Source organism: Gallus gallus, chromosome 17 (assembly GCF_016699485.2).
Source record: "Gallus gallus isolate bGalGal1 chromosome 17, bGalGal1.mat.broiler.GRCg7b, whole genome shotgun sequence".
In the NCBI taxonomy this organism is placed as follows: Eukaryota; Metazoa; Chordata; class Aves; order Galliformes; family Phasianidae; genus Gallus; species Gallus gallus.
Window position 1 is genome coordinate 3,745,426 of NC_052548.1, and position 13,598 is coordinate 3,759,023.

General features: G+C 45.4%; 1 protein-coding gene across 2 annotated transcripts in view; it reads left to right on the top strand.

Annotated features, from left to right (window-relative positions):
• PAPPA (pappalysin 1) overlaps positions 1–13,598 on the top strand; it is a 176,024-nt gene that overhangs the window by 26,067 nt on the left and 136,359 nt on the right. For both annotated transcript variants that reach the window (XR_001464480.4, XM_415522.8), the window contains exon 2: positions 398–1,466. Coding sequence is in view for 1 of the 2 variants with exons in the window: in XM_415522.8 (XP_415522.5) it covers positions 398–1,466 (1,069 nt within the window). In the remaining variant the exon portion in view is untranslated. The remainder of the gene's footprint in view (positions 1–397; positions 1,467–13,598) is intronic.

Below are 13,598 nucleotides of genomic sequence, written 5' to 3' on the forward strand. Positions count from 1 at the left end.
AGAGGATATGTGAGATATGAATGAGGTCGACAAGGATTGCTTCTCAATAGCATTCTTGTTTTCAGCCGGTGATGTATGGCTTGCATGAAGGGAAGACCAAACACACAGCACAACTTCCTACTGATAGGAATTTGCAAACAATGTTTGTCTTTGGTCAGGAAAGGGGAATCCCACTCATACATGCCACTGGCAAACCTTTAATAGCAAATCTTAACATGACCTCCCACAGCTGTGTGCTGGATGATTTAATGTCTTTCTTGTACACTAACTTTCTAACGTATATAGATGAGCGTGTGTTTATACATATCTAGGGAGAGATTTATGCAATATAGAGACTAATTGCTTTATTTGCTCTGTCATCCTTATTTATCCGTATTTCTCTTTTGGGGGCACATAGGACTGTATGACAAATGTTCTTACACCTCCCGTGACCGAGGATGGGTCCTGGGGATTAACACCGTCAGTGACCAGGGGAATAGAGACCCCCGCTATTTCTTCTCTCTGAAGACAGACCGTGCTCGCAAAGTGACCACCATTGCAGCACATCGCAGCTACCTCCCCAACCAGTGGGTGCACCTGGCTGCCACGTATGATGGGCACCTGATGAAACTCTACGTCAATGGTGCCCAGGTAGCCACAAGCGGAGAGCAGGTGGGCAGCATCTTCAGTCTTCTGACGTTGAAGTGCAAGGTGCTCATGGTTGGAGGAAATGCCCTGAACCAGAACTATCGGGGTTACGTGGAGCACTTCAGCCTCTGGAGGACAGCCAGGTCTCAGAAGGAGATCTTGTTGGACATGGGCCAGGCAATTCACAGACAAGACATGCCTCTACCTCAGCTAGTTCTTCAAGACAGTTTACTGAATGTGAAAAACACCTGGTCTCCCATGAAGGATGGCAGCAGTCCTCAGAGCAAGTCCAGCTACCATCACGGCTATTTGCTGGATACCAGCCTAGAGCCTCCTCTCTGTGGACAGACAGTCTGTGACAACACGGACGTCATTGCCAGCTACAACAAACTCCCCAGCTTCCGCCGTAACAAGATCGTTCGCTACCGCGTGGTAAATCTCTACGACGACAAACACCAGAACCCCACAGTCAGCCAGGAGCAGATTGAGTTCCAGCACCAGCATTTAAATGAGGCTTTCAGCCGCTACAACATCACCTGGGAGCTGGAGGTGCTGGAGGTGAAGAACTCGTCCCTTCGGCACCGGCTCATCCTGGCCAACTGTGATATCAGCAAGATCGGGGATGAGAACTGTGACCCCGAGTGCAACCACACCTTGACCGGGTACGATGGAGGAGACTGCCGGCATGTACGCCACACGCTCTTCAACAAGAAGAAGCAGAATGGAGTGTGTGACATGGATTGCAATTACGAGAGGTACAACTTCGATGGTGGGGAGTGCTGCAACCCGGAGATAACAGAAGTCACCAAGACGTGCTTTGACCCATATTCTCCATACAGGTAGGCAATTTCTTAAACAAGCTTTTTACATTCATACTAATGAGTATCTGTCTAGGTATTGATCAGCCTGCTGGCTGCTGAACCGTTGTGTTATTGACATTATGAGCTTTGGTGTTTTTAATGCATTTATTTTTTCTTGGTATTTGGCTGACATTGCAATTACCTGAGTGCAATCTCAGTAATGGTCTCAACTGCGTCTTACCATTGAAATCTTTACAGTGTTGGAAGACCCATTAGTCGTTGGTTCTGAACAGTATGCTGTAGCATTGCCCAGCTTACTTTAACCACAGACTAGATTAGATGCTGTAGGAAGCTCATATGGTTTCAGTCACTGTCCGTGGGAATGTTCAAAAATGTTTAGATATTGTATTAAGGGACATGGTTTAGTTGGTGGTAGGTGGATGGTTGGACTGGATGATCTCGGAGGTCTTTTCCAACCTCAGTGATTCTATAATTGTATGATTCATGTATATTTACAGAGTGAAGAGCCCTACAAGACATGTAACATAAATACTCCTAAGTAGTCTTAAATTTTGTAGGACGCCTTCGAAGATGGGTAGGTTATTCTATGTTCTTAATGCTATACGAGTGCAGATTACTGTAAGAACTGCTGTAAGGGGCTGCTGAGTCTGTGAGTTACGAGGAGGGAAGCAGGTACTCGGTTCTTGGGAGTGCTGTTGCACGTGGTGGGTGGGTAACACCTCTTCTGTGCCTCTCCATAAACATACGAAACTGGGACTAATGCTACCTTACCACAAATGGCTGAGCAGCTTTCTGTGGATGGACATCAGCTTATAAAATCCTGAGATTCTCAGCTACAACTTCCTCATGTTCTGGTTTGAAGAGGGCTGTTCCTGAGTTATTTGCATCAGTTGAGCTCTCCAACTTTTTTTTGTCACTTTCAGACAAGAATTAGTATGTTTGGGTAGAATAAAAAGTGTCTTGTTGGTGAGTTAGTGATGTAAACACACAGGAGATGGAGGTGAAGAATACAGTTCAGTTGTCTGTATCCCATGTTACTGTTTTTAAGAGCAATTCATGGAGTCGCAGTGAAAAGCCTTAGGACAGATCACCCTGTGTCGTCAACACCGAAGTTCAGGTTAAGAAGGAAAGTATGAGCTGTTCTGGAGTTCTTCTAATTATATCAATTCAGACTATATTTGTAATTTCTTTAGTAGAGGGAAGTTTTTAAACAACGTTATCATCTCAATTGGAGCTTAAAATACACATAATTAAGCTGCAAAGAAATGCTTCCATTCCTTTTTTTTTCCCCACTCTAGTGAGGTTTTTGTAAGAAACATCCATATAGCTCAGCTTGACTTCAGTCAGTTATCAGTGAACGAGGCTCAAATGGGAAGCTACTTTAAGCACTAATTATTGAGAGTATAAAAAGGAAAAATACCAGTCTTTGAATGCTGTTCAACTGCAGAGGAACACAACTGAGCAAATATCATCAAAGGCATAATGCAAATGTGGTTGTTTTAACACTGTAGTTCTGAGAACTTGAGGTGTTAGTTATAACAGCTATGCCAATTTTTAGAAAAATACATTATTTCTTATCTGATAGTACCCTTTTATCACTTGTACTGTGACCAGCGCAATACCCATGCAAAATGAATCAAGAAAAGCTTTTTAAATTGTAGTTTTCAGATTTAATGTTATTCTGACGTTTCTATTGTTTCTATTCCAAGTGAAGTTCCTTTGCTGCACAGATTGCACTTGCACAAGCCCAAGCTAGGAATTTAATTCAAGATGTTCAGTTTCCTTAAGACAGCATACTTGCTTCCCATTTACATTTGTATGTTCTTTCTGGGGACAGCCACCTTGCTTGGCTTGTCTGGAGGATTTGTGTGCAGCACCTGCTCTCAAGTGACACACATCAGTTGCTATTGGAGGCCTTGAAGTTCCTCTTCCACATGACAGAGCCCAAGTAAATCTGTAGTCCATCCACAGATTTTTTTTTGCAGTGTTTAGGTTTCATTTATTTAGCTTTGCTTAGAAGTTGTAGTGCAGCACTCACCATTGGCAGCGAAACCAAAGGCAGCAGAAAGTAGCCCTCTCTCTGGAGCCTCTTCCTGCTGGCTGAGCTCCTGCCCACACAGTGCTGGGTGCTCACAGTCGGTGTTCCAGAGCACAGCACTTAGGACTGTATATTTGATCAATGAGCTTTGTTAAGATTGAACTCTGCTTGGAGTATTTGAGCTAATGGATACAGTTCTAGGGCAGTGGCTTTGTTAGCAAAGACTTCATTGACTAAAAGGGTGAAGATTCAAATCCTGTGTTAGGCTGAGGGTAATCAGCACCATCCCCTGAGAGAGATTTCGGTGCCAATTACTGACTCAGTCAAAACGTGTGACTCAGTTGGCACCATCTGGGCCCATTTTGCATCACCAGTCCTTCTTGTCAGCACTTTCATTGGCAGCCCTCAGTCCCCTCTAGTGCAGGCCTTGCACTGCATCAATGAGGGCATCTCCGCAGTGCTGAGAGCTCTCATCAAACTCCAGGTGTTTCCTCTGCCGGAGTTCAGTCTAACAACAGCAGAAGAAAGAGAAATGAGCCCTTGGTTTGGTAAAGTAGGACGGAACAGATGAAATGCTACCAGTACAGAGTTCCCCGAGCTTTATGCTGTAGAGGCTCTTCAGCCTTCCGTGGTACTGGGGAGTCTTCAGATGCTACTGGGTTTTGTTCTTCCTACATGCTCGGTGTCAGCAGTTGTAGCCAGCTGTTCACCATGTGGAGTTTATTCCTGAAATAATTCTGCTCATTGGAACCAACCAGAAAGTGCTAGCGTTTGATTAATGCTGTTATAAACAGGAACCCTCTTCAGTGCCTCTTCATCCCCAAAAGGAGGTGGATTCATTTCCTGTCTCTTTCCTCCTCGTGTCAGTCTCGGTGTGGCTGTCTCAGCCCCAGCCCTTCCAGCCTCCATCCTGGGATCTCCTAATGTTGCTGTGGATATTGGTACAAAAAACTCTGTGTCTGCCTCTTGATGAGTTGTAACCCCAGATGCGATGGTACTGGAAAAACTCTGAGGCAGCTCCAGTCTGCACTGTAAGTTGCTTGTGATTTTTTTGGCACCTTGGACTAACTTCTCAGGTACTTTGAAGGTGTCCTTCAGCCACTGATGTGGTGCAGCTCAAGGGTGGGGTTTTTTTTTTCGTCCAGCCTCTCCTTTTGGCACCTCTGCAAAATGTTTTCTTCGAAGAGCTGAGATTCTGTGCCATAGTCAGACTGTGGGGATGTTGGTGCATAGAAATGTAATCTGCAAAGAAGTTTGCCAGAGGGACAGTTCAGAGGGACAGCACCGATGGATGGGGCCTCTGCTCTGGGAGCTGCAGTGGAGAAAAGCTGTAAACACTGTGGTACCAACAGATCATCTCTCCTCTCTATTAGTAGCCTGCAGGGAAAAAAAGCCAGCATGGCTGGTTATCATTATTCACACAACAGCCTCTATCCAAGACATCTGCCTAACTTCTTTTTACTAATTTCACGAGAGTGGGACAGAGCGTGTTTAGTCCCAGCACAAGGTTTGCAAATACTCTTCAGCTTTTCTTTATTTCTACAGTTCTGGGAAGATGAGAACATGCTAAGATCATGCAGTCTGTCCCAATACAAAAGGAAGGAGCAAAGATAGACATAGCTGCCAGAGAGACACATTCCTTGTGTTGTTTGGGACACTGCTGGTTACAAAATAGGGAAGACTGAGCTCATGACACCTACCATGGCTCCTTTTCAAAAAACTTGAAACAAACAGCAAGGGATCATAGGAAATTATCCTCTGTAAGTGCCATTTGATGTGGCGAATTCTTGCACCATACTATGGTTAACTGAACCATTCCTTTTATGTAATATTGGGTTTTCACATCGGGCTTCACCACAGGATTGCATATACAGATAAGGAAGCCTTCCTCTGATGGCTTCTTAGGAAAACACTGATGAAATTCCTGAAGCAGTGCAAGCTACTCCCTCGATTCAGACAATGCAGAATAACTGACCATGGGGAAAATTTTTCTCAATATTCACATATGTGCCCTGAAGGCTCCTGTAGACCTTCTGTTCACCTCAAGGAGGGCAGAGCACCTGCCTGCAAGCTCGGAGTGACATTCCAAAGAACTGGAGCCCGATGCCCTGCTGGTCCCAACCTTTTCTGTGCCCCCTTCAGCTCTTTGACTGTGCAGCTTGGCCAAGCCCAGCATTGCATCACACCAGCTCAACTCAGAATCGGGGACATTTCCAGTCATACATGAAACAGAATCTAAATACACATTTGAACCATTTGTAGAAACTTCTTCTGTGGTACTTTCGAACTGCAGTAGCCATGACAGAGCTTTGTACAAAGGACACAACATGCTGTGCCATGTGGGACATGGGAGAAGCAGGAGGGGGTGGCTCATCCTCAGCCTAGCTCAGCCTCACAGAGGTAGCGAAGTGGCTGCACATCAGGGCTCTTCCATGGAGTTTCTGAATAAGTCAACCTCTTAACTGCCTTTCTTTCTTCTCCATTGAAAATCCTTTCACGAGGCTTCTTTGCAAAATGCGGTCAATTTATTTTGGGGGAAGGAGGCACACGCAGTGCCCTCTTCTAGGAGCTGGGAGAGTTGTAAGAAATACTCCTTGATTCCCAAGAATGAATTAATTTCCACCTAATCCAAAACACTGAAAAGAACAGAAGAAATTCATCAAAGCTGTTCAATTCAAGAAGCTTGAGGACTTAATCCCCTGCCTTGAAAAGGCCATTGTACAGCTCTTGACATCAAAGATTCCTGCATTCACACAGGTATCAGGCAGGACTGTAGCAAATATCTGAGTTTTTGTCTAAGGATTCAGTGCTAAATGTCCAGGTCTTTCCCCAGGGCTGTTTAGAAGGTGGAGAGATAACGCTCTCAAGGACAATGTTGCTGTATCTTGGTAGTTTGCACCCAACAGCCAAGTCCCAACAGGAAATCCTCTGCTCTCTCTGTTTATTCTGTCCTCTATTCCAGATGTCAGGGATGTTAATCAGCTGAGAGGAATTGCATCTGTTCCCATGCTAGCAACTGACATTTATAAGTCTACTATTGAATTCTGATATAGCCAGGATTTCATTGCTAAAGAAACTATCCCTACATATGCAATTGCACACCCTCAAATCGGTAGGAGTTTGCTCTATTTAGATTGTCCCACAGTCATCTTTTCCAACAGTTTTTTTTTCCAGAAGCATTTTTTCCTCAAGACTCACACGACTCACGGTTTCTTTCATGGACATTATCCATTATGTAAAAAGATCACTGTCTGGTCAAACTGCAGGATGCTTGGAATGGAGATAGCCTATAAAATCTATGGAGTAAACTATCAGAGATGATGAAGAATCCTTGTGGGAGACAAGAGATGAAAGACTTATTATCCTCTCCAGTGCCAGTGCAGACCCATTTGGCTCTGGAGCCCTGTGTGGAAGATTGGTAGGGACCCTGCAGTACTGGTACCAGTGCTCTTGATAACCCCTTTACCAGTTGGGGTTCATCCCCCCACACGTGCTGGAACGCAGCAGTCTGGGTAAGGCTGGTTTGTTCCCTTTGCTGGTCAGTACAGGCTGTACTGTCAAACATCCAGTTTGGTCATGGCCAAAATGCCTCTTGGAATGCTGTGGAGCTCTGTGTTTATCACCATTTTCTCCCATACCCAATTAGGTACAACCTCTCTTCAGCAGGGTGAGAGGTGCTCCTTGTGTTTTTAATTAGCAGCAACCCATGCCTTCCATAAATACAGGAGGTTGCACCTTTCATACCAAAAGATGCAAAGCACAGGTTATTTCTGTGCCGAGCTTAACCAGGTGCAACACTTCCATTTGCAATTCCAATCCTACCTTTCTGAGTTCATTTTTGATAGGAATTTAAATCCATTTCGTGCAAGCAGAAGCTGCCCACTGAGGAAAGATGGAGCAGCCATCTCCACTGTGCTTTGTTTGCATCGTGGAAGAGCACAATGCCTTTGGCTTTGCCCCTCACGTGCAGTGCAGCGTGTGGACAAACAGTACTTGGGCTGTTTGTTTTTTCTAGCAATCCCTTCCCTGTCGCTGCCAGTGGAAATGTACAGAAATCTTTCAGGAGAGGATGCTGACTTGTGCTGCGTCCCGGGGGAGTTCGCTCTGTGCAGCCACACTTCAGCATCTCTGGTGCCTTCATGGAGCGGCTCACAGAGTTCGAGAGAGGGGTGAGAAGAGAAGGTGAATTTTCTTTAAATAGTCTCAGCTGAAAATGTTGATGCGAGTGGAGGCATTAATACTGGCCCAGCAGCTCTGCCTTTGCCCAATATCTGTGAACTTAATGCCGGCGGAGAAAGCCAACCCAATAGCACCATTACTCAGAGAACAGCAGTTTCTATGAGTAGTTTATATTTTGGGGTAGAAGAATACCTTCATGCCACAGAGGACTTGCCTGCAGCCTCAGTAGATGTGATGGCAAGGCTGGGAAAAGGGATGCAAGTTCGGAGCAGAATGAAGTGCTGACACTGTGCGAGCACTGCGATTCGCAGAGCAGCGATGCTCTGACGCACTGTGAGAGCTGCAGCTCACAAGTGAGACAGGGGGAAGGGCAGCTTGCCTCTTTTTTAAGCCCATCCATAGTGTAAGGACAAAAAGATAAGAGGAGGACAAAAAAGGGTTGGGCAATTGGACCAGATAATCTTAGAGGTCTTTTCCGATGTTAATGCTTTTGTGATGCTGTGATTCTGAGGGTTTACGAGTTTAAATCTTGTCTTTATTTTTTTCCCCAAATTAATCAGTCTATTGCTATAAAAAAATATAAAAGTGAGGTCACTTTCAATAAATCATTGCTTGTGATCTTTTTGTGGGCTTTCTGCTTCTAGTTTGCTGGCCTGTTGGAGGATTTCAGAGGTATGAGGAGTGTGTGTGGCAGGGGATTTGGCCGTGTGTGTATGTTTAAATTTGATAGCTGGAGCTGAGTGAAGAGAGGATTAACTAAATGGAAAGGTGAGGGGAAAGTGGAAGGTCTTGGAAAAGATTGAAGGGGAAGGGATGCAGAGGCAGGTCTGTAGGCAACAGCCCGAAGCACAGTTAGTGTCTACTGGCCCTCGTTTGAACTTCTTTGGCACCAGTTCCTGAAGCTTTCAGTCCCTGTTTGCCTCCTCCACGTCCCCTCCTTGTCTCCTTCTTTCCCCCTTGCAGTCAGCTCGGCCCTTCAGGCTCTCCCTCTGCCTGGCGTGGGTCTGGAGGAAGCCCAAGAAGTGATGTCTCCATTCAGGAGCTGTTCCATCCCTTTTGCAGCTGTCCACCACAGGGAGAGGTTGTGCACAGAGATTGATGCAGAGAAGGGGATGCCTGCCCTGTTAGCTGTGTGTCAGGACACCCACTGTCCACATCACACAGAGTGCTCCAGGTTCCTCTGTGTGCACATCTGAGATGAAGTGTGTGAGTTGCCAGTAATCATTTCCTTAGAGCTCTCAGGAAAGGCAGTGATGCAGAGCCTCAAAACAGGTATTTTAGAATTATGATGGGGTACTGTGGAAGCAGTTCAATATTTATAACACCTGCCTATGCAGGCTGTGTCGTAGAACAGCGTGATGCAGATAGCAATAATCGTCATTCATCCATTAGGGCCAGATTTGTGGGATGGATGTATCCCCATCCACAACCTGGTGGGGTGTCTGTTAAAAGCTATTCCCTGTTTGCTGGCCAAAGCACAGTTGTGAGACCCACGTAGAAGAAGATAAGAGCATTTGTTCTGCTGGGGTCAGTGAAATTCCATCCTTCAGTTTTGTTCTGAATAAATGTTGGAGTTGTGAGCAATGCTGGAGTTTCTCAGAGTAGCCAAACCGCAGCTGCTCAGTGTGCACTCAGCCTCAGCCCCCAGGTTGGCATAAATTGGCAAAAAGGGGTTTTCAGGTTCGCTAATTAGGGTTGAGGAGCTTCACCATCACAGCGCTGATGCTCAGTTTCCAAAAGGCTCAGGGAGAGCTGCACTGAGGAAACTTCTTGGAGTACTTAAATGTTTGGGGTATGAAAGCCTATTAAACCTCCAAAAAGCCAGGAAATTTGGAGTGAAGGCTGAAACTCCATACCTCGTGCACCCTACCGGGACTTTGTATTTCAGAACACGTTATGTTTGTTCGCTGAAATGTCTCCACTATGAGGCTCTTTAGGGTGGGGTTTCACCTTTAACTCTAAATTTCCTGGCATGTGTGAGTGTGAAGCACACGCTTAACTTCTCCCCAGTGCTGTTTTTCAGTTTTAATTTCCTTTTTCTTTTAAAGGAGGGACCCTGCTAGAAGGACCCCTGCTAGAAAGGGACCTCGCTGAAATCAAGATTGGAGTTTTTGGCCTAATTTGATCTTTCTGAAATTCTTCAGGAGAACGAGGTTCAGCGTTTGTTTGTTCCCAACCATTGTTTTAAAGACTCCTGTGGCCAATCCACCCCAGTGAAAAAAGAAAAAAACTGATAAAATCTGCACCCTGCAGACCAATTAATTTAGAAGGTACCCAGATGTTTGGGTAGTATTGAACAAAGCGTGGAAACATGGGGGCATCTCGTGGAAATTCCACCTAGAGATCTGGTCATGGCCATGGATACGTGTGAGCTGCTTGTTGTGAAATATACAATTTCCTTTAATTCAGTAATTGCAGAATAAGCCCACTTGTCGAGTTACATCAGTGATAGCAAAATAGTGGAAATAGCAGTGGTTTGGAATAACAGCAATGGCAATTACCTGCAATGCTTTTAAAAATAATTTTGGCCCCAGACATTGAAAAGATGTGTCATCACTGATTTGTGTGAGGGCAGCTTCAGCAGTGTTGAATTACAGGGCTTGGGAGAATAAAATTCTTTCTGCTCCCTCAAAATTCATCTTTTGAGCTATACTGACAGTAGATAATATGGAATAAATTTGCTTCTCATGCTATGTCCTTGTAGTGTCAATAAATTGAGGACTTCAATGAGAAGCTGTGGTTCTCGTTTTCCCCGGCACAAGGCTTCGTTTTCATATCATTCCCATCAGCTTTGCAGGAAGAATTTATCTTAGTGAAACATCCCCAGGGAAATTTGAGAAGCACTGAAGTTACGTGGCATGGGCTTTTTGAGTGCGTGCAGCTCAGGCCAGGTGTGCTGCAGTGCTTGCAGGGCCCCATGATGGCTGTGGCATGGCATGGACTTGGTGTGGCCATCCCTGAGATTCAGCAGTTCTACAGAATTTTCAAGAGCTTCACTTCATGCAAATGACAATTCAAAGTGCACCTGGTGCTTTGTCACCAACCAGCCCTCCAGCAGTTGGGGAGCAGTACACTGCGGTGCTAAGACGATGGAATCACAGAATCATTAAGGTTGGAAAAGACCTCTAAAGTTATCCGGTCCAACCATCCACCCACTGCCAATCCTGCCCAGTGCCCACATCCCTCAGTGCCACATCTCCATGTTTCTTGGACACTTCCGGGCCTTCCAGTACTTGAAGGGAGCATATAAACAGGAGGGGGAATGGCTATTTACAAGGGTGGATAGTGATAGGACAAGGGGGAATGGTTTTAAACTGAGACAGGAGAGGTTTAGGTTGGATATTAGGAGGAAGTTGTTCACACAGAGGGTGGTGACGCACTGGAACAGGTTGCCCAAGGAGGTTGTGGATGCCCCATCCCTGGAGGCATTCAAGGCCAGGCTGGATGTGGCTCTGGGCAGCCTGGTCTGCTGGTTGGCGACCCTGCACATAGAAGGGGGTTGAAACTGGATGAGCATTGTGGTCCTTTTCAACCCAGGCCATGCTATGGTTCTATGATTCTATGATGACTCAGCCATCTCCTTGGGCAGCCTGTTCAGTGCCCGATCACTCTTTCAAAGAAGTATTTCCTAATATCCAACCCTGTATCTCCTCTGAATTCAGCTGCTGAGCTGAATGCTTCTCGATCTGACACATGAAAGCCCTTCCTCAATCTGCCAGGAGGCAATATTCCTCTCCTTCCACGCTTTCCAGTATGGCCCCATCGCCATCCTTGTGTGTATTTCCAGCCGTGACTTTGTAATACGGATCACAGCTGGTTGGTTTGAATTTCCCCAGAGTTACCCAGGATGCCGCTGAAAGCACAGGAAGAGCAGAAATGCTTTAATCACTTAAATCAATCAAACAGAAGAAGTAGACTAGACCTTAAAATGTACCCCGCGACCTTTGGTGCTGGCTGCGATGACGTCTTTGTTCTATTTCTTCAAGTGCAAGAGTTTGCGGGGACTTGGCAGGAGGGTGGAGCGAGGAAGACATGCAGAGGGGGGGTTGCTGAGTTATAAAAAGAAAATGTCAGTGAGAAAATGGCAATACCCTGATGCTTCTGCAGCCCGATGCTGCAGCCGCTCTCCCCTCTTTGCAGGGAAGGGGCTCCTTTTCCGTTTGCTTGGCTGTGGCCTTATTTAATCAGTTTGCTCTGACATGGAGCCAAGAAAGGGCTTTGCTGTGCGATGCCGGGTCCTGCATGCGTTCAGGCAGCCGCAGCTGCTCCCTACCAAGGACTGGCTGTTGACTACCGCCGTATTTTTTTATAGCCACAGAGGGCAACTATTAATAGCTGAGATTTACCAAAACACAGAGCTACGCAGCGTGGTGTGGAAGGGAAGAGGGAAACCTGTGTGATTTATGCCAGGAAAATTCCATGTCAAAATTATGCTGAAAGACACAGTGCAAGTGAATGTGCCAAGAAGGGGATTTAGGTTGTTACTCGGGCCTTGCCAGCACTTCTGCTCCAATAACGATTTGCCCCATCGCATGAAGCACGTTGCTGAATTATTTCTTCAGCATTCAACAGCACAAATACTGAGGGCAAAGATAAGGCACGGACCAAAACTATTGACTTCTCTGAGATTTGATTAGGCTACGAGAGAAATACCAAAGGAAGCAGAGGCATTCCTGACCCTGCAGACATTTCAGTTTGATCAGATGTGGGATTAGGGATGAAATGTGAAGAATTCTGTGCTGTGTGGTAGGAGCGGGCTGATGGGGAGCTTGCCTCTTTGCTTATTGATTCATTTCTAATTTCCATGATAGGACGTAATGAGACTTGTGCCCTTGTCAGGCTCGCAAAGAGTATCTGTGTATCAAAGCCGACAGGCTGGGGAGCATTGGGCAGAAGGGAATGAGGTTGTCAATTCAAGCTTCTTTTGCAGTCAGAGCTCAGACATTGATTAAATAACATAAAATCCAGAGGATATCAATTAATAGGCCCATTACTGTAACCATCTACACAGTTTTTGAGCTCTTTCCAAAGGCACAAAAGGGAATTATTTGCTTAAAACAGGACCCACAGGTAGCATGTGGGTATCAAAAACCCCAGGCATTTGGAAAGCGTTGCCTTAAGTAATTTTGTATTTGTTTTTAATTAAAATGAGGCAGGGAGAGATTGACTGGTGAGGAACAGTAAGTAAATGAAGAATTGAGGATCTCGAAAGGAGTGGGGCGTAGTTTTGTTTCAAGTGAGCATCAGAGTGTGAAAATGTTTCCAAACAGCCTGAACTGCTTATGTTTGCAAAGCTGGTTGAAAACAATTGCAAAATGGCATTTTTTTCTGTGATCTCCTGATTTCCGTGAGCTCGGCACTGCTCTATTCCTACACTCCCTTCCAGCGAGCACAAATGAAGACAAACTGAGAATGTCTGAGGAATATTTAGAATAACATAAACTTGTGTTATTCAAAAGACCTTAATATGTCTGGATCTTATATTTCTAGTAAAGGGTTTTTAGTTTACCTTCGTGTATCTGTGAGGAGTCTGGGCTGCTGATTCCTCCCAAAATGTGTAGTTGCAGCTTTCCTTTAGCACTGGCTATTTGTGGCTGTTGCTCAGTTAGTTCCTAGGGGAGCAGTCATGCCATCTGCTTGCAGCACAGACAGACGTGCAGCATAGGCACAGATCAGAGAATTAAATCTAAAGTCTTTATGACTGCTGGAAGAAGGTAGGTACTTCCACTACGATCTGGAGCACCTAGGTTAGCAGATGGAAATAGGAATGTAAATGCCATGCACAACTTACATCAGGCTTCCCCATCACACTGCATTCCTTAACAGTCATTCAATCATTTCTATTTTTACGTGTGTAATATTGTTCCAAGTGTATGTTATGCTTTCTGTCTGGAGTAAGTTACGCATCCCAGGCTCTTTGAAGTCCCTAGAAA